The 26016-nt window shown below is 40.3% G+C and overlaps 1 protein-coding gene across 1 annotated transcript in view; it reads left to right on the forward strand.

The window, feature by feature from the left end:
• The window catches only part of LOC135506645 (tetraspanin-5-like), a 41766-nt gene extending 19795 nt beyond the window's left edge, over nucleotides 1-21971 (forward strand). The window contains exons 4-10 of the mRNA XM_064925963.1: nucleotides 2954-3124; nucleotides 8752-8877; nucleotides 11547-11594; nucleotides 17625-17741; nucleotides 18899-18960; nucleotides 19458-19503; nucleotides 19777-21971. Of these exons, the coding sequence (XP_064782035.1) occupies nucleotides 2954-3124; nucleotides 8752-8877; nucleotides 11547-11594; nucleotides 17625-17741; nucleotides 18899-18960; nucleotides 19458-19470 (537 nt within the window). The 3' untranslated portion in view covers nucleotides 19471-19503; nucleotides 19777-21971. The remainder of the gene's footprint in view (nucleotides 1-2953; nucleotides 3125-8751; nucleotides 8878-11546; nucleotides 11595-17624; nucleotides 17742-18898; nucleotides 18961-19457; nucleotides 19504-19776) is intronic.
• Nucleotides 21972-26016: the final 4045 nt, after the last annotated feature.

Here is a 26016-nt window from a genome sequence, read left to right on the forward strand (position 1 = left end):
AAAAGTCTCTGTTGTGTTTCCCTGAAGATCAAAGTCATAGGTGGTTAGTATAGATACCATTTGGGAATGTTAGAATATATGTTGTTCTGCGGTTGTCGCTATTCTCGACTAGGTTTATGTCATTTCTAGCTGTAGACAAGTAATTCCTTTGTCTAGAATTTCTCACTTATTCTGTAGTGATCAATAGTCTCAGAGTTGAACCATTTCCAGCCGTGTAGCCAATGCTCCGTGTGGTATGGCCTTCTGGTCTTGTAGTTTTAACCAATTTCACACATAGCTTCAGCTCGATGTTTTCTAGTCTAATGTGAATTTCATCAGGAGTGGGTTTTATACACTTCAGAGAAAAGGGTGGTCCATGATGCCGATGTAATGTCTATGCTCACGTGGGCGTGGCCATTGATGTGGTTAACTATATGGAAACCTATATTTTCTCATTTAGAAGGTTGACATCACATTACATCTTTCCACAAATAGTTTCATGTTTAATCACATTTCACAATATTTAGATGTAAACCTGACAGCCGGGAAATGTACACTAGGAGATACAGTTATGTGTGTTTCCTGTCCTTCACCAAATGAAACAACTTTGTTCATTAAATACCCCCGGAACATTCCCATATTTCTCAAAACTAGAAATATCGTTTAATCCTCCAATTTTGGGGATTAGGAGTTGAACAAAGAGAAATCCCCTCTCACCATACTGCATGTCCAAAGGGGGGGAGGGTTCCTTCCAGGAATTTACCGCCTGTCGTTAAGTCATGAAACTGTGGAGAGGGGGGGCTATGATCCTCCCCCCAGGGCACGTCATGACACAAATCAGGGAAAGACATATTTTGTTTGTAATCTGGTCAGATTACAACCAGTTAAAGGACATGTTTTTCTGGTTGCTATAATGACGTTTAGCACTGTTGGGAGATTTGGAAAGCCATAGGCAATCAGTCAACAATATAATAATACTTTTATTATAAATATTCATCTTTAATTTACAATCTGTAAGTACTATGTGATTAGAAAGGTTCAGAATTTATGTGAAACATCACAGCACAGTTGAAAAATATATGGCACATGTAAATCATAAGTGTGGTTTACATAGACAGGTGGGATGGACTGAGAGTAGCTGAGGGGTGGGTTATAAAGCTCATATTCTATAATAGTTATGACTGAAAACACGATATATAATGTATACAGAATGTTTTTAATTATATCCAGATATAATGTATATCAAATAACTATATTCTTGCTATGTAACTACTGTGAAAAAAGTGCCATTTATGTAAAACGTGTGTAGAATGTACATGTAACAAAAAAAACTAAAAGTTATTTTTGTCCTCTGAAGAGGGGAGATGGGACACAATTTTTTTAAATGTGAAAATAATAAAAATACATTTACAAAAGCTCCTATCGCAACCAGTATACAACCTGCTCATTAACTTCTTATGGCAGGGGGCAGTATTGAGTAGCTTGGATGAATAAGGTGTCCAGAGTAAACTGCCTGCTACTCAGTCCCAGAAGCTAAGATATGCATATTATTAGTATATTTGGGTAGAAAACACTTTGGAGTTTCTAAAACTGTTTGAAGGATGTCTGTGAGTATAACAGAACACATATGGCAGGCAAAAACCTGAGAAAAATCCAACCAGGAAGTGGGAAATCTGAGGTTTGTCGTTTTTCAACTCTTGGCCTATCGAATACACAGTGGGATATTGGTCATATTGCACTTCCTAAGGCTTCCACTACATGTCAACAGTCTTTAGAACCTTGTTTGATGCTTCTACTGTGAAGTGGGGGCGAATGAGAGGTAATGAGTCAGAGGTCTGGCAGAGAGCCACGAGCTCAGTCTCGTGAGCTCTGTTCCATTGCATTTCTACAGACATAGGAATTCTCTGGTTGGAACATTATTGAAGATTTATGTTAAAAACATCCTAAAGATTGTTTCTATACTTCGTTTGACATGCTTCTACGAACTGTAATATAACTTTTTGGACTTTTCGTCCTTACTTTCTGCTGGACTTGCAAGCGCATCGTGAGATTGGATTTGTTTACCAAACTCGCTAACAAAAGTAGTATTTGGACATAAATTGTGAACTTTATCGAACAAATCAAACATTTATTATGGAACTGGGATTCCTGAGAGGGCATTCTGATGAAGATTATCAAAGGTAAGTGAATATTTATAATGCCTATTTCTGACTTCTGTTGACTACACAACATGGCGGATATCTGTTTGGCTTGTTTTGGCCTCTGAGTGCTGTACTCAGATTATTGCATGGTTTGCTTTTTCGGTAAATCTTTTTTGAAATCTGACACGCGGTTGCATTAAGGAGAAGTTTATCTAAAGTTCCATGTATAACACTTGTATTTTCATCAACATTTATGATGAGTATTTCTGTAAATTGATGTGGCTCTCTGCAAAATCACTGGATGTTTTTAGAACTACTGAACATAACGCGCCAATGTATACTGAGATGTTTTGATATAAATATGAACTTTATTGAACAAAACATACATGTATTGTGTAACACGAAGTCCTGTGAGTGATCATCAAAGATCATCAAAGGTTAGTGATTAATTTATCTCTATTTCTGCGTTTTGTGACTCCTCTCTTTGGCTGGAAAAATGGCTGTGTTTTTCTGTGAATAGGCTCATCTAACCTAACCTATCACTCACCTAACATAATCGTTTGTGGTACCTTTCACCGTAAAGCCTATCTGAAATCAGACACTGTGGTGGGATTAACAAGAAGTGTATCTTTTAAAATGGTGTGAAATAATTGTATGTTTGAGGAATTTTAATTATGAGATTTCTGTTGTTTGGCGCTCTGCAATTTCACTGGCTGTTGTCATATCGATCCCGTTAGCGGGATCTCAGCCATAAGATTTTTTAAAGTGATTTGAACCAATTTGTCTTGCTGGGTATTCCATATTAAGTGTTGGCCAATGTCACTCTGTTCCAGTTCTCTGTGTTCCTGGGGATCATCTTCTTCCTGGAGCTGACAGCTGGAGTATTGGCCTTTGTCTTCAAGGACTGGATAAAGGACCAGCTCAACTTCTTCATTAACAACAACATCCGGGCGTACCGGGATGACATTGACCTACAGAATCTCATAGATTTCACCCAAGAATACGTAAGAGCAGTTATCTTTTCACAACTGTCTTTCTGTGTGATGATAAGATTAATAATTTACTAGTGCACCCAGTGGTGTATTTGGGGCTATACGCAGGTACAGTGCCTTTGGAAAGTGTTCAGAATCCTTTACTTTTTCTACATTTTGTCACTTTACAGCCTTATTCTAAAATAGATTTTTAAAAATAAAACATAATTCCCTCATCAATCTACACACTAATCCATAATGACAAATAAAAAAGTGGTTTATACATTTTTGAAAATGAATAAAAAATTAAATACTGAAATATCACATTTACATACCGTTGAAGTCGGCAGTTTACATACTTAGGTTGGAGTCATTAAAACTTGTTTTTCAACCACTCCACAAATTTCTTGTTAACAATCTATAGTTTTCGCAAGTCAGTGAGGACATCAACTTTGTGCATGACACAAATAATTTTTCCAACAATTGTTTACAGAAAGATTATTTCACTTATAATTCACTGTATCACAATTCCAGTGGGTCAGAAGTTTACATACACTAAGTTGACTGTGCCTTTAAACAGCTTGGAAAATTCCAGAAAATTATGTCATGGCTTTAGAAGCTTCTGATAGGCTAATTGACATCATTTGAGTCAATTGGAGGTGTACCTGTGGATTTATTTCAAGGCCTACCTTCAAACAGTGCCTCTTTGCTTGACATCATGGAGATATCAGCTAAGACTTCAGAAAAAAATTGCAGACCTCCACTAGTCTGGTTCTTCATTGGGAGCAATTTCCAAACGTCTGAAGGTACCACGTTCATCTGTACAAACAAGAGTATACAAGTATAAACACCATGGGATCATGCAGCCGTCATACTGCTCAGGAAGGAGGGGCGTTCTGTCTCCTAGAGATGAATGTACTTTGGTGAAAAAAGTGTAAATCAATCCCAGAACAACAGCAAAGGACGTTGTGAAGATGCTGGAGGAAACCGGTACAAAAGTATTTATATTCACAGTAAAACGAGTCCAATATCGACATAACCTGAAAGGCCACTCAGCAAGGAAGAAGCCAGCCACTGCTCCAAAACCGGCATAAAAAAGCCAGAGTACGATTTGCAACTGACATGGGGACAAAGATCGTACTTTTTGGAGAGATGTCCTCTGGTATGATGAAACAAAAATAGAACTATTTGGCCATAATGACCATTGTTATGTTTGGAGGTAAAAGGGGGAGGCTTGCAAGCCGAAGAACACCATCCCAACCGTGAAGCACGGGGTGGCAGCATCATGTTGTGGGGGTGCTTTGCTGCAGGAGTGACTGGTGCACTTCACAAAATACATGGCATCATGAGGGAGGAAAATTATGTGGATATATTGAAGCAACATCTCTGACATCAGTCAGGAAGTTAAAACTTGGTTGCAAATGGAAGACCCCAAGCATACTTCCATAGTTGTGGCCAAATGGCTTAAGGACAACCAAGTCAAGGTATTGGAGTGGCCATCTCAAAGCCCTGACCTCAATCCTATAGAACATTTGTGGGCAGAACTGAAAAGTTGTGTGCGAGCAAGGAGGCCTACAAACCTGACTCAGTTACACCAGCTCTGTCAGGAGGAATGGGCCAAAATTCACCCAACTTATTGTGGGACACTTGTGGAAGGCTACCCGATAGGTTTGACCCAATTTAAACAATTTAAAGGCAATGCTACCAAATACTAATTGAGTGTGTGTAAATGTCTGACCCACTGGGAATGTGGTGAAAGAAATAAAATCTGAAATAAATCAATCATTCTCTTTACTTTTATTTAGCCATTTCACATTCTTAAACAGACCTAAGACAGGGAATTTTTACTAGGATTAAATGTCGGAAATTGTGAAAAACTGAGTTTAAATGCATTTGGCTAAGGTGTATGTAAACTTCCGACTTCAACTGTAAGTATTCAGACCCTTTACTCAGTACTTTGTTGAAGCATATTTGGCAGCGAATACAGCCTCGAGTCTTCTTGGGTATGCCACTACAAATGTGGCACACCTGTATTTGGGGAGTTTCTCCCATTCTTCTCTGCAGATCCTCTCAAGCTCTGTCAGGTTGGATGGGGAGTGTCGCTTCACAGCTATTTTCAGGCCTCTCCGGAGATGTTCGATTGCGTTCAAGTCCGGGCTCTGGCTGGGCCACTCAAGGACATTCAGAGGCTTGTCCCAGAGCCATTCCTGCATTGTCTTGGCTGTGTGCTTAGGGTTGTTGTCCTGTTGGAAGGTGAACCTTCACCCCAGTCTGAGGTCCTGAGCACTCTGGAACAAGTTCCTGGACATTTCCGGGCGGAATGCCCCTAGCCCTCACCCTTTGATCCAAAAGGTCCCAGACTTGCTCAATGGGATTGAGATCTGGGCTCTTCACTGGCCATGGCAGAACACATTCCTGTCTTACAGGAAATCACACACAGAACGAGCAGTATGGCTGGTGGCATTGTCATGCTGGAGGGTCATGTTAGGATGAGCCCGTAGGAAGTGTACCACATGAGGGAGGAGGATGTCTTCCCTGTAATGCACAGCGTTGAGATTGCCTGCAATGACAACAAGCTCAGTCCGATGATACTGTGACACACCGCCCCAGACCATGACGGATCCTCCAAATCGATCCCGCCCCAGAGTACAGGCCTCGGTGTAACGCTCATTCCTTCGGCTATAAACGCGAATCCGACCATCACACCTGGTGAGACAAAACCGCGACTCTTCAGAGAAGAGCACTTTTTGCCAGCCCTGTCTGGTCCCGCAATGGTGGGTTTGTACCCATAGGCGACGTTGTTCCCGGTGATGTCTGGTGAGTCTCCCAATAGCGCTGTCTTAGGCGTCACAGTACTGACATTGCAATTTATTGCCCTGGCCAAATCTGCAGTCTTCATGGCTCCTTGCAGTTTGCCTAAGGCACGTTCACGCAGATGAGCAGGGAGCCTGGACATCTTAGTTTTGGTGTTTTTCAGAGTCAGTAGAAAGGCCTCTTTAGTGTCCTAAGTTTGACCTTAATTGCCTAACTGTGACCTTAATTGCCTAATCGTAAGCTGTTAGTGTCTTAACGACTGTTCCACAGGTGCATGTTGATTAATTGTTTATGATTCATTGAACAAGCATTGGAAACAGTGTTTAAACCCTTTACAATGAAGATCTGTGAAATTATTTGGATTTTTACGAATTATCTTTGAAAGACAGGGTCCTGAAAACGGGACATTTCTTTTTTTTGCTGAGTTTATATATGGAGACTGACAAAAATAAGGGGTAAAATACATGTACAAATGTAATAAAAGAAAGATCAGGATTTTTTTTATCTCTCAGATACAGGACAGACACTTCAGAACAAACTTCCTTTTGATTGTTTTGGGGGGGGACTATCTGTTGTTCCATTTAGGGAATCTGTTATTCAATGCGTTTGTGTCAGGTTTGCTCCTTCTCTGGCCTCTAGGTCACCAGGCAGCTTGTGATGGTGCACCCCTGTCACCATCATTATGCGCACCTGCGCGTCATCACTTACCTGGACTCCATCACTTCCCTGATTACCTTCCCTATATATGTCACTCCCTTTGGTTCCTTCCCCAGGCATTATTGTTTCTGTTTCTGTGTCATGTCTGTGTGTTGTCCGTGTTTCTTATTTTGTATTATGTTGTGTTTATTTATTAAAACACTCACTCCCTGAACTTGCTTCCCGACTCTCAGCGCACATCGTTCAAGAATAACCCCTCACCTAAGGTAAGCATCAGGGAGTGCTTATTTTGTGTCAGGTGGAATGATGTCAGGTATGGGGGCCGCTACAGGCTTTCATGCCTCAGCCAGATCGCCTGGCTTCCCTGCCTCCGCCAGCTCGTCAGGCTCTCATGCCTCAGCCGGATTGCCAGGCTCCCCTGCTTCCACCGGCTCGTCAGGTTCTTGTGCCTCAGCCAGATTGCCAGGATCCCCTGCCTCAGCTGGTCTGTAAGGTTCCCGCGTCCCAGCCGGCAACAGGTTCCCGCGCATCAGCAGGTATGACCGGTCCGATCCTGATCCCCGGGATCGTCCCTTGGGTTGGCGTCCCGAGGCTGGACCCGAAGGCGCCAGGGAGGGGGTATCGTCACGTCTGCTCTCTCCGGTGCTCTAGGTCGCCATGCTCCCGCGTTTCAGCCGGCCTGACAGGTTTCCCGCACCTCAGCAGAGGTAACTGGTCCACTCCTGATCCCTGGGATTGTCATTTTGGTCAGCGTCCTGCGGCTGTAGCCACTTGTCAGGGAGGGGGTACTGTCACGTGTGCTCCCTCTCCGCCCTCTTGTTCACCAGGCAGCTCTTAATGGTGCCCACCTGTCACCATCGTTACGTGCACCTGCACGTCATCATTCAACTGGACTCCATCACTTCCTTGATTACCTTCCTTTGGTTCCTTCCACAGGTGTTATTGTTTCTGTGTCATGTCTGTGCGTTGTCCGTGTGTATGTCTGTGCGTTGTCCGCACTGTATAGGAAAGCATAGACTTTTTCAGACCTTTCCTTCACGGGTGGGCCATTTGGGAAATGTATACAACTTTTCAACTTTTCTCCAATACTATAGAGCCATTACCATGTCCATCAATGCTTGAATAGAAACCTAGTTCACACCCCCGATTTTGAAGTCAACACAGTCGCTACAGTCCCATTAGTTTTCTTTGTAGCCTCGTTTGAATGTTACGGTTGCGCACATTTGTACGGAATGGGGTGAGTTTACGTTAGTTATTTTCAGAAGCTTCTGCCTAACATTACCTAGCTAGCTAAATAACCAAATGCACATAAAACTGTCTATGTGGATTGACAACTACCTAGGTTAATGGAAAGTAATGTAAGGGCCACACTCACTGTGATGCTAGTAGCAATTCAATTATGTGTATTACTGAATGCTCAATTATGTGTATTACTGAATGCAATGTTTACCTCTCAGTAATGCTGCGTTTATATGGTACGAGGTTGATGGCAAACAATGTAATTGTTTTCAATGAGAGCATGACGGTAAATCCTGTTGAGTATTACTGAATGCTCAATTATGTGTATTACTGAATGCAATGTTTACCTCTCAGTAATGCTGCGTTTATATGGTACGAGGTTGATGGCTAACAATGTAATTGTTTTCAATGAGAGCATGACGGTAAATCCTGTTGAGTATTACTGAATGCTCAATTATGGTATTACAAACAATGTTTAAGTTGTTTTTTCAGGTTGATGGCAAACAATGTAATTGTTTTCAATGACATGACGGTAAATCCTGTTGAGTATTACTGAATGCTCAATTATGTGTATTACTGAATGCAATGTTTACCTCTCAGTAATGCTGCGTTTATATGGTACGAGGTTGATGGCTAACAATGTAATTGTTTTCAATGAGAGCATGACGGTAAATGCTGTTGAGGCTGGAGGTGAATGTCATTAGCCACCACAGTAGATGACACTTGCCACCAGAGTTCAAATATTTCAACTTTTGGTGTGTGCCCTAGCTTTGTTTTCTACCGGATGTTGATTTGCAACGTTTATTTACTGAAATCACCATAGCAACTCATACCATTGTGCTGGCTTGCTTTTGCCATCACTCATTTTCTTGCTTTCTTGTCCTACTGGTATGACGTTTTTGTTGATGATGTCTAAACAGGATGTTGTTCTGTCTCTTTGGCCTTTCCAGTGGGAGTGTTGTGGAGCCTTTGGGGCAGACGACTGGAACTTGAACATCTACTTCAACTGCACTGATTCCAACCCAAGTCGCGAGAAGTGCGGAGTCCCCTTTTCATGCTGCACCAAAGACCCCGCAGTACGTGTTCTCTCACTTCACTGAACTATACCCACTATCTTCTGAAGTACAGACAGCTTTTATTGGAGTTGATCAGTCAGTACTTCAGTTATAAAATGCCCCATTCTAATGTCCAGCCACCAGCGTATTACATTAGTTCATACCAATGCACTTGAATAGTAAAGTGGCCTGCGAACACACTTAGCAAAGTCAGTAGGTTAAAGCTCAATACAGTCCTAGTTGTTTCTCTCTGCCTAGTCAAAAGACATGTAGAAGACTCTCTCTGTCAAACGCACTGGCTAGATTACAGCAATCAGATCGCAGTGTTTAGTCTTCTCAGAGGCTGCCCAACAGAATGTCCTATCTTAGCCCTTTTTAAGGGGTTAACGTCTCACAGTAGCTAACTTCACATCACCATAAATCATACAACACAAACAAGGAGGGACACAACTAGCCTGTGCCACACATAACTCACTCATACTACAGCCAAACGGCACACAAATAGGCTATATAAACCTAGCTGAACCTTGTTTGAAGATGTTTATGATGAAATCTCTTTTTTTAGCATGCAACAAGACCAGATGGCATATATCTTCAAATTACATTTCCTTGCCTACAAGCACGTGCAAAATCTAAGTCCTTAACATTGACATTATCCATGATATTTGAAAAATAACTAATGGTTTGGCTTACTATACAGGTCAATATACAGTGGGGCAAAAAAGTATTTAGTCAGCCACCAATTGTGCAAGTTCTCCCACTTAAAAAGATGAGAGCGGCCTGTAATTTTCATCATAGGTACACTTCAACTATGACAGACAAATTGAGAAGAAAAAAATCCAGAAAATCACATTGTAGGATTTTTTATGAATTTATTTCCAAATTATGGTAGAAAATAAGTATTTGGTCAATAACAAAAGTTTATCTGAATACTTTGTTATATACCCTTTGTTGGCAATGACAGAGGTCAAATGTTTTCTGTAAGTCTTCACAAGGTTTTTCACACACTGTGTGAACACTGTGTGCTGGTATTTTGGCCCATTCATCGATGCAGATCTCCTCTAGAGCAGTGATGTTTTGGGGCTGTTGCTGGGCAACACAGACTTTCAACTCCCTCCAAAGATTGTCTATGGGGTTGAGATCTGGAGACTGGCTAGGCCACTCCAGGACCTTGGAATGCTTCTTACGAAGCCACTCGTTCGTTGCCCGGGCGGTGTGTTTGGGATCATTGTCATGCTGAAAGACCCAGCCACGTTTCATCTTCAATGCCCTTGCGGATGGAAGGAGGTTTTCACTCAAAATCTCACGATACATGGCCCCATTCATTCTTTCCTTTACATGGATCAGTCGTCCTGGTCCCTTTGCAGAAAAACAGCCCCAAAGCATGATGTTTCCACCCCCATGCTTCACAGTAGGTATGGTGTTCTTTGGGTGCAACTCAGCATTCTTTGTCCTCCAAACACGACGAGTTGGGTTTTTACCAAAAAGTTCTATTTTGGTTTCATCTGACTATATGACATTCTCCCAATTTTTTATTTTTAACTTTTTTTATTTTACCTTTATTTAACCAGGCAAGTCAGTTAAGAACCAATTCTTATTTTCAATGACGGCCTGGGAACAGTGGGTTAACTGCCTGTTCAGGGGCAGAACGACAGATTTGTACCTTGTCAAGACGGGGGTTTGAACTCGCAACCTTGCGGTTACTTGTCCAACGCTCTAACCACTAGGCTACCCTGCCGCCCCAATTTTCTTCTGGATCATCCAAATGCTCTCTAGCAAACTTCAGACGGGCCTGGACATGTACTGGCTTAAGCAGGGGGACACGTCTGGCACTGCAGGATTTGAGTCCCTGGTGGCGTAGTGTGTTACTGATGGTAGGCTTTGTTACTTTGGTCCCAGCTCTCTGCAGGTCATTCACGAGGTCCCCCCATGTGGTTTTGGGTTTTTTGCTCACCGTTCTTGTGATCATTTTGACCCCACGGGGTGAGATCTTGCGTGGAGCCCCAGATCAAGGGAGATTATCAGTGGTCTTGTATGTCTTCCATTTCCTAATAATTGCTCCCACAGTTGATTTCTTCAAACCAAGCTGCTTACCTATTGCAGATTCAGTCTTCCCAGCCTGGTGCAGGTCTACAATTTTGTTTCTGGTGTCCTTTGACAGCTCTTTGGTCTTGGCCATAGTGAAGTTTGGAGTGTGACTGTTTGAGGTTGTGGACAGGTGTCTTTTATACTGATAACAAGTTCAAACAGGTGCCATTAATACAGGTAATGAGTGGAGGACAGAGGATCCTCTTAAAGAAGAAGTTACAGGCCTGTGAGAGCCAGAAATCTTGTTTGTAGGTGACCAAATAGTTATTTTCCACCATAATTTGCATATAAATTCATTAAAAATCATACAATGTGATTTTCTGGATTTTCTTCCTTCTCATTTTGTCTGTCATAGTTGAAGTGTACCTATGATGACAATTACAGGACTCTCTCATCTTTTTAAGTGGGAGAATTTGCACAATTGGTGGCTGACTAAATACTTTTTTGCCCCACTGTATAAGCTCATTAACAACCCCAGTTTTAGCAGCCTCTACATCCATTTCTATCTACTGTTTGCAAACTTGTCGCAGGTTTGGTTTTGAGTCAATTAGGCGAATGCTGTGAATATACCGTTTATAAATATCCTCTCGTTTATATTGTAGGAGGATGTCATTAACACCCAGTGTGGCTACGACATTCGAGCTAAAGCGGTGAGTTTAATCATTCTTTTTGCAGAAAATATGTTATTTCCCAACAGTAACTTATTTGAGATTCCTGGAAATGCTGTGAAGTACTTAATCCAAGAGCCTGCACCTATATTCTAATTTGAAAGTTGCTGTTATTAGTGTTGAGCCAACACAGTGAGGCTGATGCAATGCCTGAGTAGTAGAGAGGAAAACGTTCTCAGAGACCTGCTGTCTTGCCTCTTGGATCAAAATGAATAATATTACATGGAAAGGGGGGACTTGATCCTAGATCAGCACTCCTACTCCGAGACACTTGATACAAACAGCCCCAGAATCCAACATTACGGCAGTCTGTTCACTTGGAAGCAAGCTCTGGGAGCTTTTTCCACAGCATGGAGATGGGTTGTTTCATCAAAAGGCAGCCCTCAAAATAAAACAGTGGAATAGCGAAATAGGAATCGTAGAAAACTGTTTCCCATTAGTCATTGGCAGGTTGGTTAAGCTAGATGAGGTAATTCTTACTGCACTCCACCCAAGTCTAAGTCACAACACTGGTCTCACAGTCCATCACCACTCTCCCAGCCCCCATTTAACAACAGCTGGTTCCCTCAGTACTATGGGTTGCATGGAATTACTCATGGCGGAGAAATGTGCTTTGGGCCAAGAACCATGGGAGAGAGAGTAATGTAAGGAAGGGGTGTATTTATTTTCCAAACATTACCCTCACACTGTGAAAAGCATACATTTGGAGACTGTTTTGATAAGATTCAGTTCAGGGAATATATTTTAACAAAAGGACATGGTGAACTGCAGGATGTTCATGGAATGACCATTTGGTGAGATACAGTAAGCTCCAAGAGTATTGGGACAGTGACAAATGTTTTGTTGTTTTGGCTCTGTACTCCAGCACTTTGGATTTGAAATGATACAAACATTTTTGGTTAAAGTGCAGATTGTCAGCTTAATTTGAGGGTATTTTTATTCATATCGGGGGAACCGTTTAAAAATTGCAGCACGATTTGTACATAGTCCACCCATTTTAGGGGGACCAAAAATTATTCTGACTAGGGCTGTTATGGTGACCGTATTACCACCACACCAATGGCCATGAGTCATGATAGTCAAATGCCACGTGACCGTTTAGTCACGGTAATTAGGCTTCTTCAAGCTCTGATGCTGTTGATGGTCATTAGTAGCCTACCAAGTTCGGTACTCAGCACTCTATTGTCTCTCTACTCACTCTGACATCAATGCAAATGTTATCGAATATCTAATCAAACACTTCACGAGAGCCCATGAGCTCATGTTGTGCAACATTTCTATAGGCTATGCAATTATGTGAGAAAACAGAATGATGGCCTCTATTAAAAAGAGGAGGATCCCATCAGCTTTCTATAAGCTATGCCTACTATATTTATTTCTCAACTTTTCTAATATTAAGCACATTGCTTCTCTTTACAACAGGATGGCATGAAGATTAACAATGGGAATAGCATCCTCCATTCGCTATTTAAGTGCATAGATGACATACAAATTCACACATACAGTGCCTTGCGAAAGTATTCGGCCCCCTTGAACTTTGCGACCTTTTGCCACATTTCAGGCTTCAAACATAAAGATATAAAACTGTATTTTTTTGTGAAGAATCAACAACAAGTGGGACACAATCATGAAGTGGAACGACATTTATTGGATATTTCAAACTTTTTTAACAAATCAAAAACTGAAAAATTGGGCGTGCAAAATTATTCAGCCCCTTTACTTTCAGTGCAGCAAACTCTCTCCAGAAGTTCAGTGAGGATCTCTGAATGATCCAATGTTGACCTAAATGACTAATGATGATAAATACAATCCACCTGTGTGTAATCAAGTCTCCGTATAAATGCACCTGCACTGTGATAGTCTCTGAGATCCGTTAAAAGCGCAGAGAGCATCATGAAGAACAAGGAACACACCAGGCAGGTCCGAGATACTGTTGTGAAGAAGTTTAAAGCTGGATTTGGATACAAAAATATTTCCCAAGCTTTAAACATCCCAAGGAGCACTGTGCAAGCGATAATATTGAAATGGAAGGAGTATCAGACCACTGCAAATCTACCAAAACCTGGCCGTCCCTCTAAACTTTCAGCTCATACAAGGAGAAGACTGATCAGAGATGCAGCCAAGAGGCCCATGATCACTCTGGATGAACTGCAGAGATCTACAGCTGAGGTGGGAGACTCTGTCCATAGGACAACAATCAGTCGTATTTTGCACAAATCTGGCCTTTATGGAAGAGTGGCAAGAAGAAAGCCATTTCTTAAAGATATCCATAAAAAGTGTCGTTTAAAGTTTGCCACAAGCCACCTGGGAGACACACCAAACATGTGGAAGAAGGTTCTCTGGTCAGATGAAACCAAAATTGAACTTTTTGGCAACAATGCAAAAAGTTATGTTTGGCGTAAAAGCAACACAGCTCATCACCCTGAACACACCATCTCCACTGTCAAACATGGTGGTGGCAGCATCATGGTTTGGGCCTGCTTTTCTTCAGCAGGGACAGGCAAGATGGTTAAAATTGATGGGAAGATGGATGGAGCCAAATACAGGACCATTCTGGAAGAAAACCTGATGGAGTCTGCAAAAGACCTGAGACTGGGACGGAGATTTGTCTTCCAACAAGACAATGATCAAAAACAGAAAGCAAAATCTACAATGGAATGGTTCAAAAATAAACATATCCAGGTGTTAGAATGGCCAAGTCAAAGTCCAGACCTGAATCCAATCGAGAATCTGTGGAAAGAACTGAAAACTGCTGTTCACAAATGCTCTCCATCCAACCTCACTGAGCTCGAGCTGTTTTGCAAGGAGGAATGGGAGAAAAAAATTCAGTCTCTCGATGTGCAAAACTGATAGAGACATACCCCAAGCGACTTACAGCTGTAATCGCAGCAAAAGGTGGCGCTACAAAGTATTAACTTAAGGGGGCTGAATAATTTTGCACGCCCAATTTTTCAGTTTTTGATTTGTTAAAAAAGTTTGAAATATCCAATAAATGTCATTCCACTTCATGATTGTGTCCCACTTGTTGATTCTTCACAAAAAAATACAGTTTTATATCTTTTATGTTTGAAGTTCAAGGGGGCCGAATACTTTCGCAAGGCACTGTATATTATTTAGTATATGTAAAGACAAGATTAAATCAAGAATAGTCTGATGATGGTTGACAATATTAGGCTATCACTTGTGAATGATATATTTGTTGCCGGGAAAATCAAGGCATTTTTTCAAATCATCATTACGGTCGCATCATGCAGCCTTAGAACATATAAAAAAATCTAAACATATAGCCCAACGTTTGCATCTGACCATGGAGAGCCCTCTGGGTTCTCTGTGGTGTAGTGGGTCGGGGCGTGACTAGGGGGGTTTCTAGGTATTGTATTTCTATGTTGGTGTGTGTGTATGGTTCCCAATTGGAGGCAGCTGTTAATCGTTACCTCTAAATGGGGATCATACTTAGTGTGTCCTTTTTCCCACCTGCTATGGGGGATATTGTTTTGTATGAGTGCCTATGTGCGCTACGTATTTCACGATCGTTATATCTTTGTTGTTTTGGAAGTTTCACTATCATTAAAATGTGGAACTCTACTCACTCTGCGCCTTGGTCCAATTATTCATATGACGGTCGTGACAGTATCACAAATCAAGTGGCCAAATAACTTCGTAAAGTTAAGCACGTTAATCTGATAAACATCAGGTGTAGAGCCCAACTGGTATACATATACAGCGAGTGGGTATCAAGTTTGAGTTTCAATATAAATTTAACCATTAAAATACACATTTATAATAAAAGCATTACATGCATAATTGCATTTGCTGTCACTTTTGAGGGTGGTGTTTTCCTGCTAATGGAACATTTGCGCGTAAGCCTAATGCCATGTGTCATTGCTGAGCTTATAATGTGAAGAAATAGCCTAATAGTTTAGCAACATTTTAAGTTAAACGTTCTGATCTGTTGCGTCATTACTTTAAAAGTTTTTTTGACGCTAGTGGTTGTATTATTGCATCCCACAACTGTCCCAGACTATGCTGGGAATATTTATTTCCCGCACAGAATAGAATAGGTCAACTTTTGTTCTATGGGGGATAGTAGAGTGTGCGTTTGCTGTTCGTTAGGCCTACTTCTCTTGTTGATTGACAAAAATAAATGTGGAAGTTCTTCCAATATCTTCAATTTGCGCTTCGGAGTTAGTAAGGAGGACAGTTGCGTCCCCGATGTGTCTGTCTTCACTTGTATCCTGTGAGAAAGACCCGATCAAGTGACAGAGAGTGAGAGGTTCTTCGGCGTACCCAGCTGGGAGAAGGGAATTATAATTATTATATTCAGCCCAAGGGCACAACAGCTACTGGTCGCAAAAGGCATGGATTTTTTTAGGGGGCATTATGGCCACACAAAAAGTACGTCGCCGTGAAATCTGATACATTATCCAGTGCTTGTCAAATTTTGAAAGACTGATGAAGTGTATACAGCCTGTGCAAAAAACAAAGCGGAGCTCATGGCTTTCAAATCATCATTGGATTCGCATTATGCAGCCCTAGAATGTTTTAAAAATCTTAACATATAGCCCAAGGTTTGTTTCACAACTAAAGTTACATAAATAACTCAAAATTAAACATATATGAGTACCTGTTTCTTTATTAACCTCTCAACACAGAATAGCCGCATGTGCGCACTCCCCCAAATAATTTGGGGAAAATATCCTTTTTATTTTATTCAGCTATGTTCAATTGTGTTCTTCATACTATATAAAATAATCTAAAATAATGCCATGGAATTCAAAGCAAATCATGTCTGCTAAATGAACTAGTGTAGCCCACAGCCATATGGCATTGCCAGATAAGCCAGATAAGATAAAATAAGCCAGATAAGGACAACTCAGAGTATGCTATTCTGTTCTTCTGAAACACACTACATTTTCTTCATATCATGTTTCTTTAGACTGGTATAAAATAAATAATGGATTTATTGTGATGGTGTAGGCTATAGTACATGGATTTCTTAGACTTTTTAAAGTGTAGATGTTCCTAAGGTCTGCATCAGTGGCTTGTAGGCTATGCATGGATGCCAGTAGATGTTAAATGTGTTAATTGTCGGTCAATTACCATGAGACCGGCAGTTATTAGCTTGAAATTCACCGGCTAACACAATTTCATGACCGCAACAGCCCTAATGGAGTTTAAAGTCATCAAAAGTTTAATATTTGGTCTCCTATTCCTAGCAGGCAATGATTACATCAAGCTTGTGGTCTAAACACTTGTTGGATGATTTTGCTGTTTGTTTTGGTTGTGTTTCAGATCATTTTGTGCCCAATAGAAATTAATGGTAAATAATGTATTCGGTCATTTTGGAGTCACTTTTATTGTTTATAAGAATATAATATGTTTCTTAACTCTTCTACATTAATGTGTACGCGGATAATCCTTAATGAATCGTGAATAATGATGAGTGAGACGCATATTTTTCATCTGTAACTTTCTCACTCATCCTTATTCACAATTCAAAACAACAAATGTTGTGAAATGTGTCACTATCTCAATACCTTTGGAGCTCACTGTATATGGCATGCAAGTCAGGGTGAAGTTGCCGCTACACGCTGATCTTTGGTCAGTTTTGCATTTAGGATTGGGGGAGGGGAAGCTGATCCTAGCTCTATATCTAAATGTAGGAGAAACTTCACCCTATAGTGCCCGCGAAAACACTTGAGGTGACTAATAAGGTAGCTAACAAAAGCTGACATTTAACATCTAGGCTACTGAAGCATGATTAACCTGATGTACAATTCACATAATAATATAACAATACTTTAAAGTAGCTATGCCATTTAGCAGATGCTGTTATCCAAAGCGACTTCTAGTATAGTAACTATTTTTTGTAAATGTGGTGGTAGCATGATGCTCTAACCAACTGAGCTACACTTGATAACAGAGTAAATACCAATTAAATTATGGACTGTAAGATAAAAATGTTAGCATGAAAGGTCATTGTTTTGTTTTGTGTCGTCTCTGCTGTGTTAGGATTCGGAGCAGATGACCTTTATCTACATCAAAGGCTGTGTGCCTCAGTTTGAGAAGTGGCTTCAAGACAACCTGACAGTGGTGGCAGGGATCTTCATAGGAATCGCTTTACTACAGGTTGGGAACACATGTCTGATACATAAGCCACAAATACACCGGAGTATGAACCCTAGTTTTACCTGTGTCTGCTTTCAGTGCATTTTTGGTTTTAAAGCTAAAGCCTGGGATTTGAGAAGCTGTTCAATGGTAATTTCAATTCTTGATATTTCAATTCTTGTTTGTCTTCACCATAATCCAAAATATAAGGGACGGAAATCAATCCAAAGCTGCGTTATGGAGCACTTGACATATTCAGATCATTTCCAATAGAGCTGACATCTGGCATGTTTACCTTGGATGCGATCTCCACGTATGCGGTAACATTGGCTTTAAAAAGGTACATTGTTCGACAACGTTCTATGGGTTGAATCCCCTCCAAGGTTTCATTATTCCATTGTTTACAAACACGAAGAATGTGAACTAACGACCTATATGGTTGAAACTATCATGTAGATGTCATGGACTGTCAGACCTTGCATCTAGAGTGCTCTCTATGAATTTGAGAGGGGTTACATTTCCTGACCCCCATCCCTCAGATGTATAATAAAACAAATAGCGGGCACCCCTTTTGTTGTTTTTTCAAATCCCAGAATGTAGCTTTAAAGGGCTGTACTTTCAACATTGTGTTTTCTCTGACATGTTGCGGGGATAGACTGTAACTTGAAATAGCCAGGTTTTTTTATTTGATAGTGGTGTCAATGATCAATTTCTTAAGATGTCTTGAAACATTGTTTATCTCTGCTTTTTATGTTCATAGCTGACTATGCTTGTGCATATGGTTGTGGACTTTACTTGCTACTATTTTTTATTTTACCTTTATTTAACTAGGCAAGTCAGTTAAGAACAAATTATTATTTACAATAAAGGCCTAGGAACAGTGGATTAACTGCCTTGTTCAGGGTCAGAACGACAGATTTTTACCTTGTTAGCTCAGGGATTCGATCTAGCAACCTTTCGGTTACTGGTCCAAAGCGCTGACCACTAGTCTACCTGCCGCCCAAAATTATACTAAATGATGACTTAGGCTATTGTCTGAGAATAGAATTTAGACATTAAAAAAAACTGTATTGCTGATCATAAAACTGACCATGAAACACTGAAATCAACTAGATCTATCACCACAGTAGCTGTTCAAAAGTAGAGATGTCTCACCTAATCTTTGTGCCCTTTTTCAGATTTTTGGGATCTGTTTAGCACAGAATCTAGTGAGCGACATTGAAGTAGTGAGAGAGAGTTGGTAAGAACCACAATTGATTATTTAAAAACATATATACTTATATTTTTTTTACTTCCATATTAAAGGAAAACTCCACCCCAAAACTATATTTTGGTATTTGTTTCATTAGTCCATTGATGATTTATTCCTCAAAATGTTTTGCATGTCAGCAATCAAGTTTTCAACATATGTAACTTTAAAAATAAGAAATCTGGCCTGTATGATGCATTTTGAATCATATGATGCTGCAGAGTTCTGTATTTTGAAAGTTACATATTTTGGGGGTGGAGTTTTCTTTTAAACCAACAAAAAAAGTGTGGTTTCAGTATAGTTATGCCCACCTGGTGGTCATAGCCAGAATTAAGGGATTAAATTCTGTTGACATTTTGTTGAATCACTCTGCGTAGAGATGATGTATTGAAAAAACATTTAATTACAACCAGGATTATAAACGCAGGATTTAGTGAGTGCACTTTTCATTTATTTTCACTTTCCTCTCTTTCCCCGTCACACATCAGTTTGTTTACCTGAAACAGCTCAAGCAAACTAAAGGTTGTAACGAAGGTAAGCCCCTTTACGCTTGTTCTACAATCGTTCTAGACTCCAGAATCTTTTTAATCTCATCTATTAAAGACCAGGGAACCAATAAAACTATAGTTGATAAATAACAGTGAAAGAAGTCCTCCCTGCTACCACTGTATTCTCTTGATTGAAATATATGTCCTTAAGATTAACTACCATACTTTGACATACATCTTTCATCCATACATTTAAATGAAATATTTTAATCCATACATTTAAATGAAATATTGATTTGATTTTGTATCTCCCATGCAGATCTCTTGAGTTTTGCCACCTTCTAAAGGGAGACGATCAGGACACTTGAGAAATGTACAAAATGAAGAGTCTCGCTGCTTCCTTTATGCTCTGTATATAATACTTTTGTAAGAATTTGTTTTTAAATGTCTCACTGATGCAGTGTCAAACACTGCCTGGAAGGGTCATGTACAAAGCCATATGTATACATATGTGTATATAAGGGAGCCAGACATATGTATCTATATGGCTCTGGTCATGTACAGTATAGAGCTGAGGTCGTTCTGTAAATGCGCTGCATGCCTATTCATAGGGCATTCGTTCTCCTACCTGTATTCTTTATTGTTATAATGTCTGATGTATTGTACAGTATAAGTCAGATTCCCAGTATGGAGTGAATTGGCTGGGTAGCACTTTGCACACTGTGTTATAAAGCCTGCATAGCTGTAGCAGTAACATGTATTGTAATGTCATGCTATACTGTGTGAAGTGTCACAAATTGGTTTAGGGTCCCTAAACCATTTTGTGACACTTCACACAGTATAGCATGACATTACAATATCATGCAGCAATTTGGGATCTTTAGTAAGTTACATTTAAATTAATGACTGTGTTTTGTGATGTCGTTGGTCAAAAAGTGACATGATGAACTATCATTAGGTAATGTGCTTGGTGTCATGTCATGGCAGAATTCATCTATGCTTCATGAAGTTTGAGTCTCGTAATTAAGTGTTCCAGTTTCGAAAGAGGGAACAAGTTTTAAAGAGAATTAATACCACACACATCCTGTCTATTGACCAGCAATAACTTCAAGAACCATGAACTCAATTTCAGCCACAAGTGTTGTATTTCATTGTTGTGTTCAATTTATAACAGTTGCCCCATAAAGGTGAGTTATCAAAACCCAACTAGGTTCTTTACTGAATTTTGATTGCCTTTTAGCTGTTATTGATTTATTTCTCTGTTTTGTCAGAATTTTTTCAACAGAAGAATCACATGAGGCAAAAATTTGGCAAATGTCGTCTTAATGGCATCATTTTGTGGTTGTATGGTTGAGACTTCATAATTCCAGATGCAACCGAACGGTCTCTGTTACAGTATAACCAGGCGATGACATCAAGAGGTCATGGGAAAGAGTAATATTTTGGTTGCTATTTGGTCAGATTAAGAGCGTTTAGGCCAGTAACTGAAAGGCCACTGGTTCGAATCCTGAGCCGACTAGGTGAAAAGTATAACCCTAACTGCTCTTCTAAATTGCTCTGGGTAAGAGTGTTTGCTCTGCTCTGGGTAAGAGTGTCTTAAAATGAATACATTTTAAATAAAAAGACAATAACAAAACTTACTTATGAAACCTGACCATGTCATCAAAATGACATTGCAACCAGTTTTGCCTGCTTGGATGAGACTTCGCTGATATTCACCCACCTAATGTTCCTGGCAGGCACACAGCACATCACCAGCTGGTTAGCTTTCTGGAAGCAGATGACATTTGCACTCTCACCAGCAGATTTTAAGAGGGAACTGAGATATTTGTATTACATCTATGTGAGACCACATTGTATTGATTGAAGTAGGGTTGTGGTCAAAACCATTTAAATTTAGAATGACATGACTTACAATTCAAGATTTTAAAAGTGCTATTTTGAATTTCAATAAACTTTCAACTTTCTGAATTGAAATGGAGGTGACCACAACCATGTATTGAAGTGACCTCTGATTTGATCTCAAATCTAGATCCTCAAAAGACGTGCAAAAGCTACATTAGACGCTGTGGCCCTTATTTCCTAAAGCAATATTTTCATTAGAGTAAAAAACAGTAGATTGGTAATAATGGCTGGAATGGAAGAAATGGAATGGTATCAAACACATTTAATACCATTCCATTCACTCCATTCCAGCCATTATTATGAGCCGTCCTACCCTCAGCAGCCTCCACTGGTGCACACTCTAAGTAAATCTGGCCCTATTTGGGGTATAGAGTAAGAATATCACATATTCTGTAAAAACAAACTTTTTGATTGTCTTGGGGATTGCATGTTGGTTGTACTTTTCACAGCGCCATCTCACAAAACACAAAAACAAACATTTTCCCTGTGCCATAGGTGTGATCATGATGTTCTGTACTTTCATGTCATATGTGTTTTAAATCATGTAAATAACTGGATAGTGAGAAGTTGTAAATATGTCAAAATAAATGTATGCTGCTTTGTATTAAAGTGGGTCTGGTAGGTGATTCATTCATGTATTTGTGTAAAAGTGTAAAATGTTTGTTGACACATTGACCATTAACCGCCGGCCAATTCATCATTATTTTAAAAAATTAAATAAAAAAATCTGGAAATGTAAGAAGAGAATGGACATCGGCCTATAAGACTGTCAGCTGGCATGTTAGACTAGTTTAAGAGGCTACCAGATTGATTCAGCTTACTATTGTGCTGCTTTGGAACTGTATTTTATCCAGATCCATCAAATAAGGGCCCTCAGTCTATCCGGAAGGCCAACTTTAGTGGCTTTAAGGAGCAGTTCTCTCTGTGGGTCTAACCCTGGAAAAGTTCTGGAAAACGGTTAAAGACCTGGAGAATAAACCCTCCTCCTCACACCTGCCCATGTTACTTAAAGTTGATGATGTGGTTGTTACTGACAAGAAGCACATGGGTCAGGATTCCTATTTGACTCAGCCATGCCTTCTTGCCCGTCCAACATTTCCTCATCTCCTACCCCTTCTAATGCGACTAGCCCCGATGCTCCTCCCTCTTTTTCCTCTACCCACTACAAAGTTTCTCCCTGCAGGCGGTCACTGAGTCCAAGGTGCTAAAGGAGCTCCTTAAACTTGACCTCCAAAAAACATTTGGGTCAGATGGTTTAGACCCTTTCTACTTTAAGGTTGCCTATCATCGCCAAACCTGTCTCTGACCTTTTTTAACCTGTCTCCTCTCTGGGGAGGTTTCCATTGATTTGAAGGCAACCACGGGTTTGTCCTTTATTTAAAGGGGGAGATCAAGCTAATCATAAATGTTATAGGCGTATTTCTATTTTGCCATGTTTATCAAAAGGGTTGTAGAAACGTGTCAATAATCAAATGACTGGCTTTCTTGATGTCTATAGTATTCTCTTTGCGATGCAATCTGGTACCCGCTCAGGTTATGGATGTGTCACTGCAACCTTAAAGGTCCTCAATGATGACACCATTGTCCTTGATTCTAAGCAATGTTGTGCTGCTATTTTTATTGACTTGGCCAAAACTTTTGATACAGTAGACACTTTAATTCTTATGGGCCAGGCTAAGGAGTATTGGTGTCTCTGGGGGGGGGTCTTTGGCCTGGTTTGCTAACTACCTCTCTTAAAGTGTGGTGTATAAAGTCAGAACATCTGCTCTCTCAGCCACTGCCTGTCACCAAGGGTGAACCCCAAGGCTCAATCCTAGGACCCACATGCTTCTCAATTTACATCAACAACATAGCTCAGGCAGTAGGAAGCTCTCATCCATTTCAATGCATATGATACAGTCTTACTCAGCTGGCCCCTCCCTGGATTTTGTGTTACATGCTCTACAACAAAGCTTTTTTAGTGTCCAACAAGCTTTCTCTGCCCTGAACCTTGTTCTGAACACCTCCAAAACAAAGGTAATGTGGTTTGGGAAGAAGAATGCCCATCGTCCCACAGGTGTTATTACTACCTCTGAGGGTTTAGAGCTTGAAGTAGTCATCTCATACAAGTACTTGGGAGTATGGCTAGGCGGTACACTGTCCTTCTCTCAGCACATATCAAAGCTGCAGGCTAAATGTAGACTTGGTTTCCTGTATCGTAATGCCTCCTCTTTCACCCCAGCTGCCAAACTAACCCTTATTCAGATTACCCTAACATGCTAGATTGCGGAGATGTAATTTATAGATTGGCAGGTAAGGGTGCTCTCGAGTGGCTTGATGTGCTTTACCATTCTGCCATCAGATTTGCCACTAATGCTCCTTATAGGACACATCACTGCACTCTATACTCCTCTGTAGACTGGTCATCTCTGTATACCCGTCGCAAGACCCACTGGTTGATGCTTATTTACAAAACCCTCTTAGGCCTCACTCCCCCCTATCTGAGATATCTGCTGCAACCCTCGTCCTCCACAAACAACACCCGTTCTGCCAGTCACATTCAGTTAAAGGTCCCCAAAACACACATCACTGGGTTGCTCGTCTTTTTTAGTTCACTGCAGCTAGAGACTAGAATTAGCTGCAACAAACCCTCAAACTGGACAGTTTTATCTCAATCTCTTAATTCAAAGACTCAATCATGGACTCTCTTACTGACAGTTGTGGATGCTTTGCGTGATGCATTGTTCTCTATCTTCTTGCCCTTTGTGCTGTTGTTTCTGCCCAATAATGTTTGTACCCTGTTTTGTGCTGCTACCATGTTGTGCTGCTGCCATGTTGTGTTTCTACCATACTGTGTTGTAATGTGTTGCTGCCATGTTATGATATTGTCTTAGGTCTCTCTTTATATAGTGTTGTATTGTCTCTCTTGTCGTGATGTGTGTCTTGTCTTATATTTTTATTGATGTATTTTTAATCCCTGCCTTATTTACAATGATGGCCTTCCCTGCTGGAGTTATTTTGGGAAGGCCGTCATTGTAAATAAGAATTTGTTCTTAACTGACTTGCCTATTTAAATAAATCACTAAAATTAACCATTTCATCTCAGATATCATCAAAAGCCTTTTCCTGCTAAATGTCTCTAGCTGCAGGTAAATTAGTGACAGTACACAAACTACATGGGTGAGGTAACCATCCAGTGATAATTGACTCAGCCAGGGCCGATTCCAGGCATAAGTGACATCAGGCACAAGTGATATCGCCGTAACTCAGTCGGGGGTCTCAACTTACTATTGAGAGTAACAATAGTAGAATGCACCAGGTGCAATTTCGAAATGTGGTTGTGCAGAGGCAGTTTTTCTGTTGTTCTTTCAGTCACTGGCAGTCACTCAATTAGCCATGTCAGCTAACAAATTTTAGATTGGTAGTTAATCTAGCCAGCTACCTAAACTTGTAGTAATCATGGCCGAATACCGACCGGGCATGCAGGGCACGTGCCCAGGGGCCCTGACCTCTAGGGGTCCCCCATTGATTTTGATTGTGATTCCTCACTCAGAAATTATTAGCATGGCATAAGTCATTACTAAATGTGTAGAATGACAGGAAATGTGCTTTAAAACTGCACCCAGACTTATCTCTCTTCTTATCTTCCAAATCTTAAAACAGGAGTGGCCTACGTTATACGCGTTTCTTCCAGCCCTGCTCTAGCACATCTGATTCTATTAATTAGCTGCTCATCTTCACATTGATTAGCCAAATTATGCGTGTTAAAGCAGGGCTGGAAAGAAAAGCCTACCGGGGCTACCCAGTATCTCCAGGAGGATGTTTTTAATTTTGATAATAATACATAATAATACATAATTTGCTGATGATAAAATAACATGTAAAAAAGTTAATTAAAATAATTAAATCAAAGCATACTTGTGATGTGCTTAACAGGAGAGTATACATAACACGTTATTGTGCTGTATGGTGTCATTGGGATTACAAAACAAATGCACTAAAACAATGTTCCTCCTTTATTACTCCTTTGTCAGAGGCCCGGGAAGGCCTTTGTTAGAGTGGTTGAGCTCTGGTTTGGGAATTTTTGTTCAACGCGATGCATGACCTGCATGTGAGAAAATATAAACACCATGTCTGGTTATTTTGCTTTAAAGGGATAATTCATCCCTAAAGAAAAAGCACTTACATGGTCTCTTTTCAGATACTTGCCTTTCTAAACAATTCATAATTACGATCCACACAGGTATAGCTATTGATTTGTCTCCATGATGAGCTGGACAAACAATGTGCCCATCTCTATCTCTGTAGGACTTAGTATCTGGGGTGGGAATAAAATGAGGGTTTACGCAGACTGATTTACAAATAATATAATGCATGAATATGAGTTAATGTGATCCACTAACCTGGTGTGCAGGACAGAAGGGAGATGAAGTCCTTATCTCTGTGCTACCTCCTGATAAGAGTAATTCTCTAACCCCAGGCACTATGTCACCTACCCAAACAGACCATTCCTTGACTGAAACAACAAACATGCAAATCGTCTGTAGGCTCTCTATTTAAATTTAAAAAACTGAATTGTTTACAAACATTTTTGAAACACAAAATGAAAATGCAATAAACACTTTGGATTTGTAAACACAAGGCCTTGCAGTTCAAGTTTGTGAATATGTTGTTA

The sequence above is a fragment of the Oncorhynchus masou genome, chromosome 20, assembly GCF_036934945.1.
Source record: "Oncorhynchus masou masou isolate Uvic2021 chromosome 20, UVic_Omas_1.1, whole genome shotgun sequence".
NCBI lineage: Eukaryota > Metazoa > Chordata > Actinopteri > Salmoniformes > Salmonidae > Oncorhynchus > Oncorhynchus masou.